The 20358-nt window shown below is 49.9% G+C and overlaps 1 protein-coding gene, 1 long non-coding RNA gene and 1 pseudogene across 5 annotated transcripts in view; 2 read left to right on the forward strand and 1 right to left on the reverse strand.

The window, feature by feature from the left end:
- Positions 1-20358, forward strand: part of ADARB2 (adenosine deaminase RNA specific B2 (inactive)) — a 217963-nt gene that overhangs the window by 180263 nt on the left and 17342 nt on the right. For all 4 annotated transcript variants that reach the window (XM_043480468.1, XM_043480469.1, XM_043480466.1 and 1 more), the window contains exon 4: positions 17992-18106. In XM_043480468.1, coding sequence (XP_043336403.1) covers positions 17992-18106 — 115 coding nt within the window. The remainder of the gene's footprint in view (positions 1-17991; positions 18107-20358) is intronic.
- Positions 5376-5521, forward strand: LOC122449064 (annotated as a pseudogene).
- LOC122448836 lies at positions 17580-20293 on the reverse strand. The gene is made up of 3 exons (XR_006271780.1): positions 20218-20293; positions 18789-18873; positions 17580-18139 (listed from the first exon to the last, which is right to left on the reverse strand). It is a non-coding gene; the product is annotated as an uncharacterized LOC122448836 (long non-coding RNA).

Below are 20358 nucleotides of genomic sequence, written 5' to 3' on the forward strand. Positions count from 1 at the left end.
GTTAAAAGCATTTCCAGGCTTCCCTCTGCAGATTTGGGATTTTAACTGTCAGGGTCCCTGATCTTCATGTTTACATGTGTTTAAGTGGAGAAATCGGTAAATGACATTCTGAGTCTAATGGATCCACATTGTATATAGTGTCCTGATGTTGACGAGATCAGCTTTTCTGGAAGCAAACAGCCCAAATGGCAACCACCATGTCTCCTGGAAAGGAGATTCCAGAAAAACCCCTAGAAGCTTTCTAAGGAACTCTGAGTGGATGCGTCTGTGGGTCCATATTGATTAGCATATTGATTAAGAGTGTACTAAAGTCCCAAAGTGTGGAAGGTGTAGATGGTTGAGAACCTAGAAGTTTCAAAATTTTTTATTTTAATCTCAGTAGTTTATAACAATTTTATTGAGATATAAATCAGGTAGCATAAAATTCTTCCTTTTAAAGTGTTTGTGGCATATTTCCAGAGTTCTGCAGCCACCATTATGTCTAATCTTAGGACATTTCATTCTTAAAGCCCACCAGTACTTTCCCCTCCCCCAGGCCCGGCCACCACTCACCCACTTTCTCTCTCTCAGGATTCACCTATTCTGGGTGTTTCATGTAAATGGAATCATATAATATGTGACATTGTCCGGCATCTTTCACAGAGCATAATGTTTTCCAGGTCCATCACATTCTACGATGTATTTCATTTATTTTTATGCCAAATGATACTCCATTTTTATGGATTTACCTAGTTTTATTTATCTGTGTAAGATAATAACTTATCTATGTGGGCTTCCCTGATAGCTCAGTTGGTAAAAAAAACCCACCTGCAATGCAAGAGACCCCCGTTCGATTCCTGGGTCAGGAATATCCGCTGGAGAAGGGATAGGTTACCCACTCCAGTATTCTTGGGCTTCCCTTGTGGCTCAGCTGGTAAAGAATCTGCCTGCAATGTGGGAGACCTGGGTTTGATCCCTGGGTTGGGAAATCCCCTGGAGAAGGGAAGGGCTACCCACTCTAGTATTCTGGCCTGGAGAATTCCACAGACCGCGTAGTCCATGGGGTCACAAAGAGTCAGACATAACTGAGCAACTTTCACTTCACATTTATCCATGTGTTAGTCCATTCAGCTTTTGGGTTGTTCCACTTTGGCTACTATGAATATTGCTGCTGTGCACATTTGGGCGCACACGTCTATGTGGACATATTTTTCATTCCTCTTGGGTAGATACCTCACTGTGGAACTGCTGTTTCAAAATGTATTTAACATTTTGAGAAACTTCCAAACTCTTTTCAAACTGACTGCATTGTTTTGCAATCCCACTAGCAACATATGAGGCTCTGATGTCTCCACAAGTGCATCGTCTTTGTTTCAGCCACCCCAGTAGGTGGAAATCGCGTCTCACAGGAGTGTGGACTTGCATTGCTCTGATGACTGACGATACTGAGTGCCTTTCAATGTGCTGCATGCCGGTGCATCTTCTCTGGAGAAATGCCTATCCAGACCCTTGAACTGTCTCCCTTGGGTCTTTCTTGCTGAGTTATAAGATGCGCCTCTGAAAGCAAGTGGGTCTGACATGAGCTGTGGGTTTTGGTAGAGGCTCCTTTGTCAGGCTGAGGAAGTTCCCATCTGTCCCCCGTCTGTAGAACGTATCTCACTGTTTTTTAATTTGTGTATTTGTGTACAAGTAGAATGAATAGAATGGTTTATGTCATCTGGAAATGAATTAAAATGCATATGGGGAGTGAATATCCAAAACAACTTCAGGCGTCCTCATTATAATCAGAAAGTCTGGACATCCTTGGGTTCCAACACAGCATCTGCAAGGCCATGCTGGTGGACCGCCCGCCCTCGGGAGGCCATCCCCATACACGTGCTCCAGTCTGCTGACGTCTGTCCACACCTGACCAGAAACCAAGTGAGCATTTGGCTGACTGGAAACCGCGTAAGCGCGTGGCTGAGTGGACCCGCCTGTGTCCCTCCTGGCTGCAGACACAAGAAAACCAGGATGAGGCTCAGTGACCATCCAGTAAGCCCCTACTTGTCCGGAAATACCACATAAGGAAGTGCCCTTCCAGGGGGACACTGGACACCGACCCTGCCCCTTCAGTCCTGGAAAGCACTCCCTAGGATGAGTCCTAAGGCCCCAGTCACAGGTCACCATCCTGGGTCTTCTGAACCTGGTCGTGCCCCACTCCCCGTGCTTGGCTGCCCTGGTACACCCAGCATCGGGGCCACCGTGTGGCTGGGAGGCTCTCTGCTTCAAGCTGCCATGTGTGGGTCTCAAAGGGGCCAAGAGGCAGCGCTCTGGGGCAGTCACTGCAGTGCCAGGGTGCCGTGCACCGGAACTGTGCATCCCCACGAGTGTGCGGAGCAGGGAGTCAGGCAGGAGCTGATGGGGCAGGAGCCATGGCTGGAAGGACTGTGGCTGAGACAAGGACAGAGGGCAGTGCGGTCAGCATGCAGGCCTTTGCAGACAATCCTGCTGCCTGGAGCCAAGCCCCCTCACTAGGTAGACAGTGGCTCCAACACTGGAAATGTCAGTGCATTCAGTTTCCAGTCTGAAATATTTTGAACACATAATACATTTTAATAGATTTAATTATTTAAACTTTTAAGGATCACTGGAACAGATTTAATAGCAGAAGTTTTTCTTATTATTTTATTCCCACTTTCATTGTTGTGAACGCCTGGATTTCCATTTAGAATTAGTCTGACAGCTTTTACATCACAACTGGCAGTAGGCTCAGAATGCGAGGTGGCTGCCAAGGGCTCTCTGTCATGCTGAAATGCAATATTGTGGCATTTTGCTAAACCCTTTCTCTACAAAGCTGCCAGTGGCTGCACACCTGCAAGTATGAACTTCATGCTGAATCTGAGAACCGGCCGAGCCCTGTGGGTCATGAAGCCCTCTGCAGCCCCTGCCCTGGGGCTGTCTCTTAATGAACAAAGTGAAGGTAGAGTTTCAGTGCGGAGCTCCTGGGGTGGGTTTCACACACACACTGCTGGGAGGTGACAGGATATCTCCCCGTGTTACAGACCATCAGGGGACTGGGCCCTGCTCTGGGAAGATCTACAAAAAAGCATGATAACAGCAATGCTGAAACCTGTGACATGGTTTGAACTGTTCAACAACAAAACAGGGAGAGCACTGGCTGGTGTGGGGGTGAGGGGCCAAGCCCTGCGTGGTTTGTTCCATGAGCATGTGGATTGCAGGCCTCGCTCTCGTGATGCCCCAGCTACTGAAAGGGCCCAGAGGGGGCAGGGGGTCCACGGATTCCCTAACAGACCATGGCCTGGAACTGTCCTCCGAAACTGACGAGTCCTTTCTCATTGGGGTTGCTGGCATCCACCGTGACCCGCACAGACCCCCAGGGCCCCCGACCCCACCCCATGGAAGCAAACTTACAGCCCCAAGGGCTTATCTCCATGTCCACACAAGTGGTATCCACTTTTCACAGTTCCTGGGACTCTGGGTGCAGGTCCCCACAGTTCTCGGACTCAGTTACATCCACACACCTGCCCCCAAGACGCATTATCCTGCACTTAGAATCCTGATGGTGTCTGAGTTGCTACAGTTCTTAACTAAGAACTACCAGTTGAACCTGGACCGGTCATTCTTCTCCACTTGAGGGAGGGCATTCTGCCTTCACTAAGGTCAGCCCAGGCCAGGGTTCCAAGACTGGCCTCATGGAAAAGCCAGCTCACACCAAAGTGACACCTGTGTGATGTCATGGGGACACGCAGGCGCTTGCCCTTCCATCTGGCAGATTTATTTATTCAGATAAATCAAACCTTCTCTCTCTTAAATTCAGCTCTCCAGGGAGCCCCATTTTGATGTTTACTTATTAAGAGAGACCTGCTCTGTTCTCTGTGGAGTGGGTGTGGACAGGGAGCCTACATGGGCCTGGCACCCACCAAGGATGAGGTGCCCACGGTCAGTAATCTCAGAGACATTCACGCACATCCACGTGAGGATTCCACCCTGGGAATACATCCAAAGGAAATAATTTGCATTGGTGAAGGATAAGACAAGATGGTTCTGTCTACCAGCCAGGAATTGAACCATACCAACTGGTGGTATTTATCCTCTAGTCCCCAAGAGGCAGGGTGTGACAGGAACCAATGACACAAGTTGAGAACACTCAGGCCCAAGACAGAAGGGAAGCAGGTGTGCACAGTCGCCAGCCCCCATAAAAGGAAAAACGCCAGCTGTCAGCCCATCAGACGCAAGAGACACCTTTGCAGTGAGTTCTTATCAATGCAGCTACTAGGTTCATGATCATTTCGTTGGAGATTGTGCTAATTCATCGTCATTGGCTACGTATATCTTTTCTCCCCCCTCCCTTTTTTTTTTATTATGATGAAGGGTTTTTGAAGCAGAGAAAATTTTAATCTCTATACAGTTAGAACTGGTCATGGAACAACAGACTGATTCCAGATTGGGAAAGGAGTATGTCAAGGCTGTATATTGTCACCCTACTTATTTAACTTATATGCAGAGTACATCATGAGAAACGCTGGGCTGGATGAAGCACAAGCTGGAATCAAGACTGCTGGAAGAAATATCAATAACCTCAGATATGCAGAATGACACCACACTTATGGCAGAAAGTGAAGAAGAACTAAAGAAACTCTTGATGAAGGTAAAAGAGGAGAGTGGAAAAGTTGGCTTAAAACTCAACATTGAGAAAACTAAGATCATGGTATCTGGTCCCATCACTTCTCGGCAAATAGATGGGGGATGTGGACTTGCTGGTGGGACGCAAGATGGAGCAGTCACCATGGACGACAGCTTGGTGGTTTCTTACAAACTAAACATGCTGTTACCATGTGACCCAATTCCTTTGGTATTTCCATAAAGGAGTTGAACACTTATATCCACCAAAAAAAAAAAAAAAACCTGTTTATAGCAGTTTATTCACAACTGTTGAAACTGGGAAGCAAACAAGACACCCTTCAGTAGGTGGTAGATGAATAAACTGCTACATCCAGACAACGGAACATCACCCTGAGCAAAGAGAAACGAGCCATCAGCCATGCGAAGGCAGGAAGAAAACTTAAATGCATGTCACTAAGTGAGATGAGCCAAGCATGAGAGGCTGCAGACTGTATGACTCCAGCTCTGTGACATCTGGAAGAGGCAGAACTATGGAGACAGTAAAAGACGAGTGGTTGCCATGGTTACCAGGAAGCAGGTGATGGGTGAGGTGGGGGCGCACACAGGATTTTAGGGCAGTGAAACTACTCTGCGCAAACACAGAAATGAAGGACCCTTGTCGTTACACATTTGTCCAAACACATAGAAGGTACAGACCAGAAGAGAAGTCTGATGTAAACTGTGTACTCTGGTGACAATGACATGTCTGCGTAGGTCCATGAGTTATCACAAACTTGATAACCTGGCAGGGGAGATGCCATGATCCCAAAGGTGAGGGTGTCCATCACACTCTGATGTGGGGACCCCTGCGATGTCCCCCAGTGTGGGAAGCCCAACTGCATGACTTGTGGTTGGGGGGGCCATGTCCACGCTTCCCCTGGTCTTTGCAGGCTTAAAGGCGGGTATTGTGGGACTTCCCTGGGGGTCCAGTCATTGAGACTCCGAGCTTCCACTGCAGGGAGTGGGAGTTCAACCCCTGCTTGGGGAACTGATGAGATCCCACAAGCCGCACGGGTTGGTCAAAAAAAGAAAATGACAAGTGCACCATCTTTGGGGGATGTTGATGGTGGGGGAGTCTGTGCGTGGCGGAGGGTGGCAAGTACACAAAAAATCTCCATACCTTCCCCTCGATTTTGCTGTGAACCCAAAACTGCTCTGAAAAATAAGGTCTGTTTTTTTTAAAAATGAATTACATGACAGGATTAGACCAGAGCCAGCCGCACAAAATTCAACGACAGGAAATAAACTACAAGGAATTCTATAATGATTTCTTAGTACTGCCTGATATTCACTGTAGATTCTAATTAGTCACCCTACTATTTAATCAGCCTAACTAATGAACCCTGAGGAGAAAGAGAGACAGACAGCGAGAAAAGCTGGGCCTGCCCATATCTGCATTGGGCTTCTGTCCTAATGAGTCCACATTAGACACAGGTGTCCTACTGTCTAGAGCTGCTGCCTTCATGACACGTGTAAGCTTCCTCCGTCACAGGTCTGCTGACCTGAGACTCGCGCCATGTGGAGAGCTGTCCCCCTCTGTCAGTGGCCGGAGCTGACAGCATCGCTTGGCTGCTCGGTGTCATCCATATCTGCGACATTCAGAGGTTGAATAGCTCTGGGGTTTGATTTTAACACAAGTAGATAAAGAGCCCCGCACCTTGGCCTTGTGTCTGTGACACGACTCGGGGTCTGTGGTCTGTGCACCTGGGGAGGCCCCATCCTACAGGGGACGTGCCTGAGAGCCCTCACAGCGTCTCCACAGGAATGGGCTCACCCCCCGGTGCTCTGTCCTCTGTGCTTTGGACACCGGAACCAGGGGCTTTTTTTAATTCTGTAATGATTTACAATTTTATAGAAGTTTCACACATTGGATTTCATATAATCCCGTAATAAACATTTTCCCCGCTTCCCTCTCCCCATGGTAACCACTAGTGTTTTCTCTGTGTCTGTGGGTCTGCCTTTTTTGCTTTATTCACTAGTTTGCTATATTTTTTGGATTATTCCACATGTAAGTGATATTATACAGTATTCATCTTTCTCTGGTTTATTTCACTGAGCATAGCGCCCTCCAAATCCATCAATGTTTTTGCAAATGGCATTATTCCATTATTTTTATGGCTGAGTAATAGTCCATCATGTATATGTACAACAGCTTCTTCATCCATTCCTCTGTCAATGGACACTGGGGTTGTTTCCACATGTAAATACTCAAGTTTTAAAGATGCTGTAGTTCTCCCATGTTAGATGACAGTAGAGATTATTTCTCTGAAGAATATTTTGAAATAACAAAAGAAAACCATTTATCACTGTTCCACAGTTTAGTTAGGTAACTCTAAAGACCAAAAATTCTTAACGAGCCCCTTCACATCTTTTGTGGTCTCTGAATAAACCAGAATTCTAGGCACAGAAGCAGTCCCATCATTAGCAGGTCTAGAAAAAAAGGTACATGGCATTCCAATGACCAGACCACTATGTCCACCCTACTCAGGGTCCTCTTCCTCTCTATCTGCATTGTGACTTCTCACATTGTCCCCATCTTAGCTTTTCCTAAGTTGCTTTAAGAGGCCAAAAAGTACAAACCAATTCATTTCCTCGCTTTTGACTGGTGTCCAAATGGCACGCCATCCCCACCAAGCTTCCTGCTCCAAACTCCCTCGTGGGCTTTCCAAGACTGTGTAACATTTCGGTTTTTCACTGTTCTGACTTTTCTCCTTCCTGGGTCACATCCAGGCCCTTGGCCCCCAGTCATCCACCAGTGAGTGTGGCAATGCCAGGCTCTGTCCTAGATGTTCAATTTGACCCCAAACAGAAGGGCCTTGTGCTGGGCCTTCCCAGGACACTGGAAGTGGAACATTCTCCGTGAACAGCTGAGAGGAGATGGACACACACAACAATGACACTGGCGATGTTCCCACTGGAGGAGAATGTGAGCTCACACGCCTGCCTCCTGTCCTCACCCCAGGCGTCCTGCTGGTGCAGCTGGGACCTGCCCTGGCACCTGCCCTGGGACCTGCCCTGGGTGCTGTTAAATCTGTCCTCACCCTGGGTGTCCTTGTCCTGGTGCTGTTAAATCTCCCAGGAGAAGCTAGCAGGCGGATGAGGTGGTGACCACGTCACGGGGGGGTGCACACACAGCAGTGGGTGGGGTGGAGCTAGTTAACTATGGCATGTGGTGGAGGAGATGCCCCATGGAGGGAGGAAGCAGGCTGGCTGGATGCATCAGAGGGTCCACACAGCTCTGAAGTTGGAAGAGAAAAAGAAGGCTTGATCCCATGGTGTCACCACCGGACGGGGTGGTGTGACTTCAGTGTAAAGGTGCAACGGCTATAGGAAAGCTTCCCTGGGCCTGGCAGCATCGAGGGGGTCATTGAGGAGTCTGCCACCTGCTCTGGGTCCATTTCTGCAGCTGCCGAATGGAAGTCAGGCCCACACACACGTTTCCAGAGCCGAAGGCCTTGTCAGCGGGATCATAAACACATCATCCACTCAGGATCTGCCAGCTGCAGCCACCAAGTTCAGGGGGATTGTCACTCGTCTGGAGGAGAGGGAAATGGGGAGACCGCCCTCCCGCCTGCCAGGGCAACTCCGTTCTCCCTGGGCCTCCAGCCCCATACTCAGCAGACGATACGTGTCCGCACGGCGGCCTCCAATGGCCTCGGAAATGAGACCTCCCGCGGCACACAGCGCTGACACACAGGCCAATCTTATCAGCTCACCTGCAGCAGAAGGGAAGTTCAGTTCTCCCTCATGTCAATCACCCAGCCTTTGTGCAGCCGACTTCAGCCACCTCCCCCACCTGTCCCACCTGATGGAGCCTTCTTCGCAGAAGCCCATCTTCCATGGGATCTCACATCTCTCCTTTGTTTGCTCTCCCTTCCCCGATGACCGCCAGCCCCTCCAGCCAGCCCTGCCTGGATCCCAGATGCTGTCTTCTGTTTTGCATTTATGTTTCAAGAAAGACATTGTCCCACCGACAATCCGCGAAGCGTCGGCGACTGCAGTCTGTTATCCAAGCTACAAGGCCATCTGGACTTCCTGCTGAAAAGGTTGGACATGGTTTTAGGCAAGATTTTTATCAGATCCGTGATGAAAACAAAGTCTCGAATGCATTACCGTCTTCCAAGGTTGGTGTCAGATTTTTTTCCCCTTGTCAGTTGCAAAACAAAGCGCAAAAAGATGACAAACCCAAGGAGCTGAGAATGAAGATATGCATCTCCAGAGGAAGCTTTGTCAAAGGCAGCGGAGGATAAACAAAAAATAAATTAGTTCTGGTTTTATCAGAAACTGGACAGACCTCCACTGGCATAATAGTCTCTGTGGCATCTCCAAGCCTTCCCAGGGAGTGCCCTTAGAACGCAAAGGGAAAATCCAAGATGCTCACAACAAAGGCAGATTGCTCTCCAAAACCTATCAGCAGGTCTTTAAATGTGCACAAAAAGAAAGACAGAGGGGAAGGAAGGAAAACCAATCCCAGGAAAAGTCAGGCTGCTTAGAAATCTCTTCTTGTTCTCTGTCTGTCTGTCTCTCTCTCTCTCTGTGGATGAGACACAGACTCTTCTAAAAAGGTTCAACTTTTCAGTCAAAAAATGTTGGTTTCTTAGCAACATACCTGCTCCCGAAGGCTGTGGGTTTTTTCTCCCCCCAAGTTATTGAGGAAAATTCTGGATGGTTCTCATGCCAGCATCATCCCCTAACAAGGACCCTCACATGGAGAACGGGCTGCAGCCATGGTACACACACCTCCACTCTCAGTCCTTGACCTGGGCCCCCGGTCGCAGACTTGCCAGGAATGGGCTGAGACTTCAAATGGAGGACCAGGGTCACTTCCCCCAGACGCACAATGTCCAGGGGAGGGACAGAGTTTCACCCTGCGGTACAGCCACCACCCCATGAGGGGACACAGGCCCCTCACCTGCCCCAGGTACAACACGGCCCCGGCAAACACCCGCCTCGTCGTATCAGGAAAAAGAAAACTCCCAGCTCGGTCTGTGTGTCATGATCCCAGATGTCTTCACAGAGAAGGAAGAACCCAGCCTGGCCTCAGAGCCCAGCACTCTGTCTAACCAGGGGATAAGTAGGCTTTGCAGTAAAGTGATGGTTGCTGGAAATGTAATTTACAAATTGCTTTCCACTTCTCTCTGGGCAGACGTTTTTTTGTCTGCTCTGTTCCCACAAGTGCAAGCCCTGGTGCTCTAGGTTCTCTTAGTTTAGTTGAGATTCCCTCTGGGACAGGCTGGGAATCTCAGGACAGAAGGATGGATGGATGGGTGTGGTGTGGTGTGGTGTGGATGGGGAAGCAGAGCGTGGTTAAGGATCAGGGTAAGCGTGGACCCTGTGCTCTGGGCTCAACACCCAGCCCAGCTGAGTGTCCTGGGGACAGTGACCTTGACGAGGAGGCTGAGGGCAGGACCCAGGGATGCTGCATCCATGCAAGGTTAAGGGGGTGGGGCATCCGGGGACCCGCCTGGAACCACGTGGGACTGACTTCCTGTTGTGGGTCCTGATTCTTGCTGAGTGTGGCGGGGGCACCGGTGAGGGGAGCAACCCTCAGGCCTCTGCGTGTCAGCTGACTGTCCCCAGGCGAGGATCCACCCCGGGCCCCATGTCTTCAGCAGAAGTTATGGATGGGTGAGGCCCGAGGCCCCACGTGGAGCAGCTCCCGACCCTGGGGCGCCAGGGTCCAGTCTGTGCCTGAGGAGTGAGGCAAAGGCCAGGTTCAGTGTCCACATGTGGAGTCAGGAAGGCCGCCAGTCCCAGGCAGAGCTGGGTGCCCTGTGGAGACTGGACACCAGCCTGGTGGCCAAGCAGCTGGGTGGCCAGGCCAGGCTGGGGCAGACACTGACCGCCATGCAGCCTCCCCCCACCCTACCCCTGAGGCCCTGAAGGCTCACCTCAACCCCTGAGACGGCCGCCAGGCTTTGGGGACCCTGGGCCTGTGGTCCCCGGAGCAGCTCCCAAGTGTCCGCTCTGCCCAGAGGACGCCTGGGAACGTGGACCGCAACGGCAACAAGGGCTCTTTGTCCCTCCACCGCCTCTGAGGACCCTTCATCCACCCGCAGGGGCAGGACGTGAAAACACAGTCCCTTTCACGGGGATAAAGGCCCTCAGTGGGCGACGATGAGTCCTTTCAGAGTGCAGGTGCCTCTGGCTAAGCACCGCCGGACGTGAATCTAGTAAGAACGCACTGTCACCCCAGAGGATCTGCTGTGCTTCCAACACACCCGGGGGCATCGTCTCCACAGCCCATTTGATTTGTTTTCAGCGAATTTGCATCATCACCCAGCACTCCTGTAGATTCCATGAGCACGTTGGGTTTCTGTGTCCTCCAGGCCCGTCCACATTGTCGCAGACGCAGGACCCCCTTTTTCATAAAGGTGAACACGACTCCATGGTGTGTGTGTACACGCATCGCGAGGCTGGTCTTGAGTATGTGATCCCTCAGCTTTGTCTGCCTGGGAGACACCCTCTCACCTTCATTTGCAAAGAGCGGCCTTTTTCTTTCCTTGGTGCTTTGAGGCCTGCAAGGTTTCTGCTGAAAAACCCGGTGGGGACCTCACGGGCGTCCCTTATCCAGGATGAGTCCCTTGCCTCTTGCTGCCTTTAGAAGTCTCTGTCTGTCTACGACCTTCGCCATGGAATCACCGCATGTCCTGGCATAGACCTCGTGCTGCTCAACCCGCTTCAGATCCTTTGCTTCCTGAGTCTGTGTCTGTTTCCTTCTCCAGGTTCAGGAAGCTTTTTTATTGCTGTTTCTTTAAATAAGCTTTCTGCCTCTTGTTCTGCCTTTGCTCTCCTGGGCTCCCCATAATGTGTCCATCAGTCCTTTAACCTTGTCCCATAAATCCCTCTCCTGTCCATCCTTTTTTCCTTTTTTCTCCCCTGGATAGTTCCAAGTGACTTGTCTTTGAATTCACAGATTTCTCTAGAAAGAGAAATTCCTGCTCAAGCAGGTCTGCTGGTGAAGCTCTCTGTTGTGTTTTTTCATCACAGTCATTGTATTCTCCAGCTCCCGAATTTCTGTTTGGTTCTGTTTAATGATTTCTGTCTCCATTAAGCCCCTTGTTCTGTTCATGAATTGCTTTCCTGGTTTTGTTGAGCTGTCTATCTGCGTTCTCTCGTAGCTCAGTGAGCTTCTATGAAAACAGTTGTTTTGAATCCTTTGTCAGGAAATTTGTAAATCTCTGGTTTTCCCAGTGCTGTTTACTGGAAACGTGTTTTGGTGTCATGGCTCCATGTCCTTCGCGCTCCTGGTAGTCACATCTTGCCTTAGTGTCCATGAGTTGAAGGGACGGTCGCCCTTTCCAGAATTTAAGGACTGGCTTCAACAGGAAAGCCCTTCACTTGCTGTGGTGCTGGGCACCAGCTGGTGGCATGCATGGTGGCCCGGGGGTGGTACTGGTTCCCGGAGTGGGAAGCACCAGGCAAAGGGTCCAGGTGTGCATCCCACGGTGCTGCGTGCAGGGTGTGGGGACGATGACCTTCCCCACCCCGGATGTCCAGCTGCCTCTCCCGCCTGTCTCACACAGGAAGCACGCGGTGGTGGATCCCTGGTCTTGGGCCTCCATGAACTTGAAGAATCGCCCAGTCCCAGCTTTAGTCAGTGCTACAGGTGTGCTGTTCAAAGCTAGTTAGCAATTTAACCTACTTTATTTCTCCTTTGGGAACTGATTCTCAGGTTAAAGAGATGAGATTAGGGTCCAAGTCACGAGACAAAGGGTCTGAGAGCTCAGCATTCGGAGAACGGCGTTGACATCCTGGTAATTTTTTGGAACAGGTGTGAGGCTCCCTTGCTATTCAGGCAATAGCTAAACAACCGCTTCCAGATTTAACAAAAGCTAAGAAAGTAAACTCCACTTCCTCTGAGGGGCTGCGCTCCCCACAGAGAGCCCTTCCCTCTCGATGCACAGCAGTGATTCTTCTTGTTTACGTCGTCTTCGTTTCCAGACGAGCTCAAACATCCATGAATCAGCCCCAAACAGAGGCCCTCATCTGTGCACTTCCTCATGTTTTCACACTAATGAGAATTTAAAGATTCTAATTAGACCCAGATGCAAAATATCTCCCTGAGAAAGCACCAGTGCAACAAAAACAGAAATATCACATTTTCCAACGTGGTTTTAGTTTTCTTCTACGTGTTTATTGTATTGAAGTTAATTGTTTAAGCAGTAACTGCTGTTAACATGTTTAAATGAATGTGTCTATATCTCACCATTCAGATAATTGTAAGTAACTACAATTTACCTAATCGATATGTAGATATGCTGGCATTTGTGCACACAACCTCAGCTCCCAATTATTCAAGATAATGAACGTGGGGTCTCCTTACTTCTTCTCTTGGGCTTGTTGGTCTGTGGACAGGTGACCACGGTGGCCGCCTCTAGGACTATGTGTGGGTGAAGGGAATGGGCTACCCTGGGCACTCAGCTCCAGGCAGGCCCCCAGCCCTGGGGGGATATTGAGTCAGGGGCTCCTTCAGACAGAGGACCCTGTCTGACTCATCTCTAGATTTCAGAAGCTTGAAATCAGACTTGAAACCCACTAGTGTCTTGCTCAATAAATTTTGATTAATTTCTCTGCCCTGGGGTGGGGGTTTGGGGGCGCTCTAGAGGCCCCAAAGGCAACATACACTTTGACTGGGTTTTGTGGGGGTGGGGGAGTGGTGTGTGTGTGGGATGGGGGTCTTGGGGTGGGGGGCTGAGGAGGGTGGGGATGTTGGAGTGGGTGTGTGTGGAATGAGGGAGTGTGTGGAGGGTGTGGGGGGATGTGGTGTGGGAGTGTGTGTGAGATGGGTGTGTGTGGAGTGGGTGTGTATCTGGATGATGGATGTGTGTGGAGGATGGGTGTGTGGTGTGGGGATGGTATGGTGTACGGATGTGTGTGGTGTGGCCATGTGTGTGGTGTGGGGTGGTGTGTGGAGGGTGGGTGTGTGTTGTGGGGTGGGAGTGTGTGTGGGGTGGGTATGTGTGGGGTGGGGTGTGTGGCGGCGTGTGTGTGTAGGGTAGGAGTGTGTGTGGAGGGTGGGGGTGTTGGGGTAAGGATGTGTGTGTGGTGTGGGGGTGTGTGTGTAAAGGGTGGAGGTCTGGGGTGGGTGTTTGTGTGGAGGGTGGGTGTGTGTGGGGTGGGGGGGTGTGGGGTGGGGGTGTGGATGGGGGTGTGTGTGGTGTGGGAGTGTGTGGGGGGTGGGGTGTGTGGGGGTGGGTATGTGTGGAGGGTGGGAGTGTGTGTGTGTGTATGTGTGTGGAGGGTGGGTGTGTGTGGGGTGGGGGTGTGTGTGGAGGTTGGGTGTGTGTGGAGTGGGAATGTGTACGGAATGGGGCTGTGTGTGGGGTAGGTGTGTGGGGATGTGTGTGTGAATGTGTGGGGGTGGGTGGGTGTGGGTGGGGTGTGTATGTGTGTGGGGTGTGTATGTGTGGAGGGTGGATGTGTGTATGTGTGTGTATGTGTGTGGGGTGTGGGTGTGTGTGGGTGGGTAGGTGGGTGTGGGGTGTGTATGTGTGGGGGGGTGTTTGTGTGTGTGTGTATGTAGGTGGGTGGGGATATGTGGGGGGGATGTGGGGGGGTGTGAGTGTGGGTGGGTGTGTATGTGTGTGTGTGGGTGTGTATGTTGGGGGGGGATTTGGACACTGCTATTGCCAAAATGATCAGGAAGGGGCCGCTCAGGCACCAGGCTGATAAGCTCGATGTGTGTCAGTGACCCCAGAACACCTGGCCCGAGGCAGACAGCAGGATGGACAAGTCAGAAAGACGAGTGTAGACCAGCCAGGCAGCTGGCAGTACAGTCAGCCTGACTCCAAACCTTCGTGTGATGTTTAAAGGTCTTCCAAACTGAAAAATAACAACAAATGTAAAGGTGATAAAAGATCAGCAAACGGTCTAACTGGTGAGCATCTTCTCACCCCAAATTGCCAAGTTGTCACTAAACCTGGCTGCGTGAAGCTTTGATGTGTATGTGATTTCTCCTTACAATCGATGGATTCACAGTGCACATCCGTGCCCAGGGGTGTAGGTCAAGTCAATAGACAGCTTTCCGGTCCCCTCAATGTTCACCCGTCGTCCAGATTCTTTGAAAGCATGCCCAGTAGATGGCATACCTTGGGGTCAGGGTCATCCAGGGAGCAGGGAGGGATGGCCCAGGGGAGATGTGGGCACAAGAGAAGCCGTTTCCGGAATGGTCATCTTGACTGTCACTGTCCAAGCTCTGTGCCGAGTTCAGAGCTTTTCCATGGTGCCGGGGAACAGTGACAAAGGCCTTCCATTTTTCATACCTTCCTTCAGATTCATTATAGGCATCAGTAATTCAAGATATAGAATAATTGAATCGTTGCACACGTGTTCACCAATCCTTGACGTTGAAATTAATGAGGCTTTATTGCCATTGTCGGTAAACAGGAGCCATGACCAAGGCCCGGAGCCCAGCTTTTCCTTGGACCCAGAGGAGTGTTGAGAGGGAGGCTGGGGAAGATCCTCGCCTGTTCATGTTCATGGATCCCCTCTGAGCCGTGCCCACCCTCTGGCAACCTGATGACCATCCCCGCAGCTTTTCCCCAGCCTTCTCGGTTCCGGCCACATGGATGGCCAAGAGCAGACACAAGTCAGCCCCACTCCCTTGACCGCTGGCAGCCTGCCTCTGCCTCCAGGTGCCCACCCACCTCATGTGCTATAGGCAAGGTGGACAGGAGGGTGAGGGTGCCCCATCCTGCCCTGCCCATATGCAAATCTAACCTTTCTGATATTCCAGCAGCATAAACCCGAAGGCGGGATTTCAGCAGGAAAATATTTACCCACAGCTCTCTCCCTCATAATCTATCGATTTTAATATCCTCCCCACTTTGGCTGAATGTCAATTTTACCCCAAGGACTGCTCCTGCAACACATTTTATTTACTTAGGCTTTTCAAAATATTAGTGTTGGAAATAAGTGGAGTTTGAGTCTTTTGGTGCTCCTATTTAAAGTTTATTTTTCCTATTTGAATAATGCCAGTAATTTGCTTCGGTAATTGGGGCCGGCGGGCAGCATGCAGACCACATACACACAAGTAGCATTGCATTCCTGTTTTCACTGGGAACGCACAGCTCATTAAATGCCGAGCCAACTTCCCCACTTAACCTCTGGAAGCGGAGCCACCTGATGATCACCATCGTTTAACCAGAAGCCAGTCCACTCTCCTCTGATCACTTCTGTTCCAAGTGTCCAGCCTGTGCCAAGTTCTCCACGAACAGCATCAGCGGACCCCAGACGGAGCTCATCAGGCCCTGAAGGGGCTGGGCGGCTCTACAGACTCCACAGACCCCACCCCAGTCATCCCGTCTGCTTCTGTAGAAGAGAAGGGGGCAGGCCCCTGGGTATCACGTTTCCTCCCACTGTAAGCCCCAAGAGAGTCCGTGACCCACTTGGGGAAGACACAGCAACCCTCTCCTGCTACCAGGGACCTTCGGATAAATCACCAGCCACCGGACATCCTCTTTTTCATATTTAACAAGGAATTTATGTTGCACACGACGCTTCAGCTCATTATTCAGGATTTTTGCAGTGTGTCTTTAGAGCTTCTCTGCACAGGGCTTTCGATATTGCAAAGCTGGCTTCTCACCCATCCCCACATCCAGCCTCTACTGTGCCACCCAGACCCCACCAGACTCTCCCCTGTCCGCTGTCCTGATGGGCAGACCACCCACCCTGAGGGTGCCAGGAGGGGCTTCACCACGACTCTCACTGGGCTTGTGCCCAGGGGCTGAACCAGACCAGACTTGGGGGTCTCTGTAGGACCCCTCCCCTCCCCATCAGGACGGACTAGACCAGAAAGCATTGATGCTGCACTGCACAGCCTGTGGGCTGGAAAGACCCCCTCAAAGTTTGCTATTGGTTGGGGTGCTCGCCTCCACCCTAGGAGACTGAAGGAGCTCCACGCAGCCCATGGAGGCACCCTGGAATCCGAACTTACCAAAATAATTCAAGACACAAGCTTGCTTTTAAGTATTTAGCTGCTTCTACCATAAACCAAATGGAGAAAAATCAAATTATCTCAGAGTCTGATTAGTTGGGTTTGCAGTAACCAGAGTTGACTGTATGTATTAAATCTCAAGTGATTAAAACATTAAAAATTCCTAGTGTTAAATTAGACAGTAAGTCTGCATCTCCCAACGTGAATTCTAAGTTTCTGCCTGGCTTCTAACACACCACGTAATCAACAACAACATTTACACATATAAATCCAACTATGAAGAACTACATGCAGCTGCAAGCATATATGTGATTTAATTAAAGCCAATCACTGAAAATAGTTGCAGTGCTGGGGATGAGGGGATGGGGGGCTAGGGAGATGGGGGAATGGGGTGTGAGGGTGGAGAGGGTTTGTGAGGGAAGGAGGCCTGAGCACAGAAAGCTCCAGGTTGAGTTCCTTATGAAGCCCAGTCTGTTCATTTCCCAGAAGGTCTGAGGAGACACCTCAGTGCCTTAACAGAGGACATGCACTTTTCCAATGCAGATGGTTATTCACGATTCTCCTCTTCTGACTTTTAAACCCAGAAAAAGTAAGGGTCGTAGTTCAATATATAAACATTCCATAAAATTCCCCCTGGCAAAACTACAAGCAAGACTTTTCAAAGCCACCCTAGAAAGTAATGCTGGTTAAATACCAAAGAAGTGAGACGTCTCAAAGCCACCCTAGGAAGTGACACTGGTTAAATACCAAAGAGATAAATTTTAACCAGCTAAATACCCCTGTACATCTTAATTAGACTGTCCTCCACCCAGAGTAAGAAAAGTTAAAGAAATCTTTGCTTTTTTCTTTCTACATTCACCTTTATAAAATGTTAATTGAGAAATACGCTTAACATAAATGTCAAGGACCCCTTAAAAGGATAAAGAAAAAAGGCTTGTAGGGAGATGTTTAAAGGAAGGTCTTGATGGAGCGTGGGTGGTTCAGAGGCCAGATGGGGACGGGGTGGGAGGGGGCTCTCAGAAGTGGGGGTAGGGGGCTCTGGACCCCGCCATCCATGAAGCACCTGGAAAGTCACTGAAGAGAAAGGGTGGTTCCCAGATGTTTGGGTGATTCCTGGGTGTTGGGGTGATTGGTTCTGTGACACAGGGAAGAAAGTGGGAACCAGCTGTCAGCAGTGTGAGCACCAGAACCCCCCCCCCACTGAAGAAAGCCTCTGCGAGGTGGGAGGGAGGTGGGGACAGTCCCCCCCAGGGTCCTGCTTGAGGGCTCGTACCCCAGGGCCATGCTGGACCAGAATCGCCGTGGCTGGCTTGCCATCTTGAGGCCGGGGGGTCACAGAGTGGGCAGCGGGCCGCGGGCAGAGTGGAGGAGGAAGAAGGCGCTGTCACAAGGCTGCTGCTTGTGTTTTCCAGGAGTTCGCAGACGCCGTGTCCCAGCTGGTCACGCAGAAGTTCCGAGAGCTGGCCGCAGGCCTGGCCTCAGCACACGCCCGCCACAAGGCACTGGCTGGGATTGTCATGACCCGAGGTAATGCCTCCCCACCGGGAAGTGGGGGCAAGCCTGGAAACAGAAACCCCTGCCCGTGAAGACACGGAACAGAGCAGATAGTCTCCCCCCTAGAGCCCCGAAGAAGGGTGACTGGAGGGCACGGCAGTCCCTTTTCGTCAGGCATGTCCCCACACCCCATGGTCAGGGGGACCGCAGCATCCTGTCTGCAGGAGCTCAGGCAGGGTCGGGCCCCACAGGAAACCCCTTACCCTGAGATTCTTCAGCCGCTCTCTCAGGATACACACCACCTATACAAGACCATTGCAGGAGACAGAAGGCAGGCCTTCCCCAGCCCCCACCCCTAACCGCTCACGGATGGTGACAGAACAGGTGACAAACAGCCCATCAGGGCTGCTCTTACCAGCCAGGTTCAAGAAAGTGATGCTTAGTTTTAAACCATCAATTTGGGTGAAAACATCTCACTACTAAATAACCTACTAGTAGTAGCTAGCCATCTGGTTATTTGAATTCAACTGTTTCTAGGTGCAAAGTTTGAGGTGAGCTGGTAATGACCTACCAGAGAACAATTACTGTCCAAAAGCATGGGTGTTAGAAGCCAGACAGCTGGCCTGCTTCCCTCTCACTCTAGACACCAGAGGCTCCTCCAGGGCCACCGAGTGCAAGGCCTCTGGGGTCGGGGCGGTAGCACAAGGACACTCACTCAGTCTTTCCACGTTGGGAAAACACAAATGAAAATGCCTCCTCCCAGGGTAAGCTGGTGACTAGGACGAAAGACATGAAGAGCTCTGGAATATAAGAATCACTTTATAAGGGTAATGTTCTAAGTCAAAGGCAAGTCTCTTCCATCAGTGACACTTGAATTTGGGGCAGATGCCCCACAGGAACCACCAGCGTTCGGTAACCCTGCCACTCTGCCTTGATAGAATCAAAAATGTCCCAAACTAAGGACTAAGAGCCCCCCTCCCCAGTCCAGACCACTGCTGCTGGAGGCAGCCCTCCATCCACGTGGCCACAGCAGGCAATCCACGTAAAGAAACTAAATGCATGTGTTGACCAAAATGTTCATTTGGGGCTTTCCATAAAATGTTACAGAAAACCGCAAACAAATTTTTTGGCCAACCCAATATAACATAGGCTTTCCCAGTGGCTCAGTGGTAAAGAATCCATCTGCTAATGCATAAACACAGGAGCCATAGGTTCAATCCCTGGATTGGGAAGATTTTCCTGGAGGAGGGTGTGGCAACCCACTCCAGTGCTCCTGCCTAGAGAATCCCATGGACAGAGGAGTCTGGCGAGCTACATAGGTTTGCAAAGAGTTGGACAGGACTGAAATGACTGAGCACATATGCGTGCAATATTACATGAATGTGAGACTTTACATGGTAAACCTACACTGATTAGTAACTTATGAACATGGAAGAATAAATTACTGAAATTTACTTTCCTGTTATAAAGAGAAGGTTTAATAAACATGTTGATTAAAAAGAGACTAGGAAATATTTTGCAAAATAACTTATAGAAATGTTTTCAAATATTCACTTAAAGGTGATGGGCAATGTAATCATAATTCTAATTCAGTTATCTGAGCAAATGCCTAAGAAACTCTAAAAGGGGGTGATGTGTCTTTTTCTAGCTTTTATAACATATATTACAATGTTATAAATTAAGTTTACTTTGAAATAAAACCTGACATGTCATCCCCTCTATTTTTAGGCAGGAAGCCAGGTCACCCACATCAATTAGCTCAGGAGTGAGACTGATGCCATTTTGTAGCCACTTTGAGAAATACAATGGCAGAAATATATAATTATGAACAGAACAGCTTTTAGCTTTATGAAAACACTGCATTCACTGGGAAAAGCACAGAGAGAAGAGAACTTACAAATGGAAGTTTCCATCCCTGGCCCCAAGCAAACTTGGAGGCAGACATTTTAACCATTTTTAATTTTGCTCTTGTGACTCTAAATACTGTGCTGGTTCTATGTTTCAAGATTTTCTATTATAAATCTTATCAATTGATTCACACTATTAAATATGGATACTATTTTATTTTCCATTTCTGTATCTATAGTATACACTCAACCCTTTGCTTTTCACCCTGTTAGACTGGATGGGGCGTCTCCACTTACCATTTTGTAAATTGGGGCTGGTGGTGTCAACCCTGTCTTCCCCCGGTGACGTCTCTGCATGTGGACAGATTTTTATGTCATCACCGATGACGTTCATACTCTCTTCTGTGTTCTGTGCCTTGGCTGTCTCCTCTATCTCGC

This window comes from Cervus canadensis, chromosome 10 (assembly GCF_019320065.1).
Source record: "Cervus canadensis isolate Bull #8, Minnesota chromosome 10, ASM1932006v1, whole genome shotgun sequence".
NCBI classification, from domain to species: Eukaryota; Metazoa; Chordata; class Mammalia; order Artiodactyla; family Cervidae; genus Cervus; species Cervus canadensis.